This window comes from Haplochromis burtoni, unplaced genomic scaffold (genome assembly GCF_018398535.1).
Source record: "Haplochromis burtoni strain Fernald_Lab_line unplaced genomic scaffold, NCSU_Asbu1 Contig_3828, whole genome shotgun sequence".
In the NCBI taxonomy this organism is placed as follows: domain Eukaryota; kingdom Metazoa; phylum Chordata; class Actinopteri; order Cichliformes; family Cichlidae; genus Haplochromis; species Haplochromis burtoni.
The window spans coordinates 1,590-5,542 of record NW_024586189.1 but is presented as its reverse complement, the minus strand read 5'-3'; the positions used below and the strand labels follow the sequence as shown (position 1 = coordinate 5,542).

The 3,953-nt window shown below is 36.5% G+C and overlaps 1 protein-coding gene across 1 annotated transcript; it reads right to left on the bottom strand.

Annotated features, from left to right (window-relative positions):
* Positions 1–17: 17 nt before the first annotated feature.
* On the bottom strand, positions 18–3,118 carry LOC121813951 (cytochrome b-c1 complex subunit 6, mitochondrial-like). Its single transcript, XM_042217929.1, has 4 exons — positions 2,951–3,118; positions 2,624–2,653; positions 2,118–2,279; positions 18–214 (listed from the first exon to the last, which is right to left on the bottom strand). Exons 1-4 carry the CDS (start codon positions 2,990–2,992, stop codon positions 182–184), a joined length of 267 nt encoding a protein of 88 aa, XP_042073863.1. The 5' UTR covers positions 2,993–3,118; the 3' UTR covers positions 18–181.
* Between the last annotated feature and the right edge of the window lie 835 nt (positions 3,119–3,953).

Genomic DNA, 3,953 nt, shown 5'->3' with positions numbered 1-3,953 from the left:
CATCATCTTTAATGAAATGTTGACTCAGACATGTTAAATACTTTTTTACATGAGCAGATAATGTATACACTTCAAGTTACAACATACAGTAGATCCACAAATGGATGTATTTTACTCCAAGTTCTTCTTACGATACAATATGTGAAGAAAGCCATCAGCCAGTGGTCAGTTACTGAGAGCTTCATTTGACAGAATGGAACAATTTATGTGCCACCTGTAGAGAGGACATACAACAAATAATTCATCAGTGCAAACAAACAACACAGACATTTCATATCACTTAAGTTACTGCTCTTACATGTAGGCCATACAAATGGATAGTTTCTTGTATATGTTGCTCTTATGTTGGCAACTGCCAGATAAAGGTGTGTCATATTGCCATGGTAAGCTAAAGTTAACTTCATGTATGAGGGGACTGCAGCTTTGCTTGCAAATGTTGAGTAAAAATGTAATGATGATTATCTCTATGATTTCTGATAAAAATCTCCCTTCAGTCACATTTATCTAAGCCTTCAGGAGATCAAAAATGTCTTCAAGAGTAAAAGCAGTCCTACTTTACACATCATAATACCACTCACTTTCAGGTTTGCACTCATACAGAGCAAAACATGGAGCTCAGTCATAAAACCGAAGGCCAGGTCTATTTATTAGTTTAGTTTATTATCACAATCCAGATTGCTCAATCAACTACAATTGGTTATAGATCAACTTGAAACTGGAGAACAGCAGTTCTTGAGACAGACAGTGGAGGTGGAAACACTGTCTAAAGATTTAAAAATTCCTCCAAGAGCATTCTTAAAGTAACAACAACTTTGGGGGTTGTTATTTATTTTCTATTAAATAATAAGAGCCTAAGCAGCTATTAGTATTTATTATGATAAAAGAACAGTTTTTACAATTCTAACAAACTTCAAAGTCAAACTTAGGTATGCCCACCTTTATTATTCAACACAGCCTGAAGTCTGTTAGGCAAGGTTTTCTATAAGTTCTTTAAGTAACTTTTAATAACTCCGAATACTTACTGAAAGGGCTTCTGAGAAACTAACTGCTGTCAAACCAGCTTGAAAAGCATTCCTGACACCCTCAACTTTGATTTTTTCAAGACTACTGAACACTCAGTGACTGGCTGACACACAACACACACACAACACACAGCACACACACACACACACATCACTACAAGACTCAAAAACAGTTTTTACCACCAAGCCATACGACACCTCAACCACAACACTTAAACACACACAACACAGCACTCAGAAGCTACCTGCAGCTTCACAAGTACTCTGTTTAATCTGCACTGGTCACTCCACTTTATTGTTATTGATATTTATATTTAAAAGTGCAATACTGTAATTTTCTGCTGCTCATTCCTGTGCAATATCCCATCTGCCCTCCCGTCATATTTCTTTTCAAGATTTTCTTATTTAATCACTAGTGTACATATATTTATATTTATAGATACATATATATTTAGTCATCTTTTCTCTTTTACCATGTCTCTCTAATATTTTGCTCCTTACTATTTTTCTATTTTTTATTTTTATTTTATTATATTTTCTCCTACTGTATCATGCTGCTGAGTGACTGCTGCTCGTCAAACACATTTCATTGCAATGTTGACCCTGTGCTAACTTGCATATGACAAATAAAACTGAAAAACTGAAAAAAAAACTGAACAAAATAACACCACACAACAGACGTGCATATCAAGCACTTATCTGCAAAGATCTCATACACATGCCTTTTTAAGTTACTTTTTGACAATGCTCAGTCTTTTTGCACAACCCACTGTCATTGTTGCACTGTTGTGTCTGCATCGTTCTGTTCTGTCTGGTTGTTGTTTTTGTTTTTTGAATTTTTGCACACTTGCACTTTATGTAGTCCTGTGTTGATTGTCTGTTATATGTTATACATGTAGCACTGGTCTTGGAGGAATGCTGTCTCACTTCACTGTGTACTGTACCACAGCACATGGTTGACGTGACAATAAAGCCACTTGACATCGACTCTTTGAAAACAAAACAAAGAAACGAGGGACTGAGAACACCTGCTATTTTGTCAGTGGTTTTTTTTTAGTCTTTCTGTCTGGTACAGCTACCTAACGGCACACTTACACAGTGGTCTCGAGCATGTAGGAAGTCAAACAGCTCCTCGGTACAGTCCTCCTCCGTTGAAGACCGGGAGCCAACTCTGGTCTCACATTGCTCCAGACGCTCCCAGGTGTGAATGCAGTGTTCTGTCTCCGCACATTTCTGCCGCAGTGATTCAACAGGATCCTGAAGGAGAAAGTTTAACACTCAAAGCAACTGGCTTTCAATAAGAGACACATATGCCAGTGTCAGTGTCCAAATAAGTGCAATGCCATATAGCTGAGGAAAAAAGGGAAAGTCCAATTTGGAAAGAAAAAAAAAATCCATGAAGTAGGTGGTTTGTTTTTGTTTTCTTTTTATATACGGGAAAACTACCACACATTTTTTTCAAATATCAAATGACAAAGTAAATTATCACTTTTTGTTTTTTTTAAATTGGTTTTGTTCAGTAAAGACCAAAATAAAACCATCAGTCATAATGGGATATATTAACATACTTTGATTCTGTTAAGGTTATTTAATTAACATACCACCATCTCTTCCTCTTCTTCTTCCTCCTCCTGAAATACACAAGACCAAATTAATAACACCAATAAACCACCACCCTCGAGAAATTGTTATCAATTGCTTTTGTATCGATTCATCTTCACCAGTTAGTCCGTCATTATTATCACTGACTGCGATTTGATTCTGTTAATTAACCTTTAATCTTATTCTGAACAGAGATGTATAGAGAGGTTGGCTAATGCTAATGTCAACTAAGGATGCATCGTAGTTAGCCTCGGTGTATTAGCCTATAAGCTGAACGTCAAACGTCACTAGCTTACGAAATCGTATCTGTAACAAATACTAAGAACCTCTGGTTCTCCGTTCGTGATCCTTTTCTCCTCGAAAACCATGATCTGGTCTTATCCTTGAATCAGCTAGCTGTCAAATCTCAGATATTGGAGGACACACCAGGTCATACGAGCTAATAAGCTAACGAAGGCAAACACTTCCGGTTGCTTAACTTTCAAAATCAAACTGCTCTTCGATCATTGCCTGAACTTGGAACAGAACTTGGAATCCTTTTGTTTTTGCTCGATACGCAAACATGCCAAAGTTTCGCCTCGACTCACAGACGTTTTACATTGAAAGTTCCAAGTATTTATTTAAATGACATATGTTTTATTTTGAAGTTAATCATCTACTTCCCCCGAGGGTAGGGTATCCGAGTTTTATCAGTTTTAAGATGTGAACGCAAGGTGCACATTACAAAGCCAGTTATTTGTTTTTAAACCCATATAACAGATAATGCAATTCATTCATTTGAAACATGAGCCAAAATTTTAATGCACGACGACTTAAAAATTGTTACACTCTATACTACCATCGTGTGTTAGGAAGTGGTACTACATTGAATTTGGCCACGTTCTTAAAGCCCTTTTTTGAGTACTTTGTTCTTCCTTTGTTCCCTTTAGAGTTTTTTTCTTCAAATGGGTCATCTGAGTTGCTTTCCTGTTTCAACAACATGAAATAGAGTTAGTTTGTTAAATAAGGTGAGAAGAACACCACTGGCTTTCCCAGAACTCTTCTGAAATGAAAGCTTAATGGCAAATACAAACCAAGCAAAGTTCTCATGGAATGGAAACAAGATTTTAGTTTTGGTACATTTAAAAGTCAGCCTTGAAGAAACGCAGATTTGACCATGGTTGGTTGTGATAACATGTCGTTTTATGATCATGTAAGGCTTTAAAAATCTCACATCTTCCACTCTGTCAAATGGCAAAACTACAAACTCATCTTCAAGATTCCAATGAGCATTTTTTTTTCTGTGTATGTTAGTGTTGCCCCAAAGATAGCAGTTTTAAAGTGGTAAAA

Coding starts and splice junctions, on each gene's coding strand:
- LOC121813951 (XM_042217929.1), bottom strand. CDS start 2,992: ATGGTTTTCGAGGAGAAAAGGATCACGAACGGAGAACCAGAG. Junction 2,654..2,950: donor TCACGAACGGAGAACCAGAG/GTTCTTAGTATT, acceptor TGTGTATTTCAG/GAGGAGGAAGAAGAAGAGGA. Junction 2,280..2,623: donor AAGAAGAGGAAGAGATGGTG/GTATGTTAATTA, acceptor TTTCTCCTTCAG/GATCCTGTTGAATCACTGCG.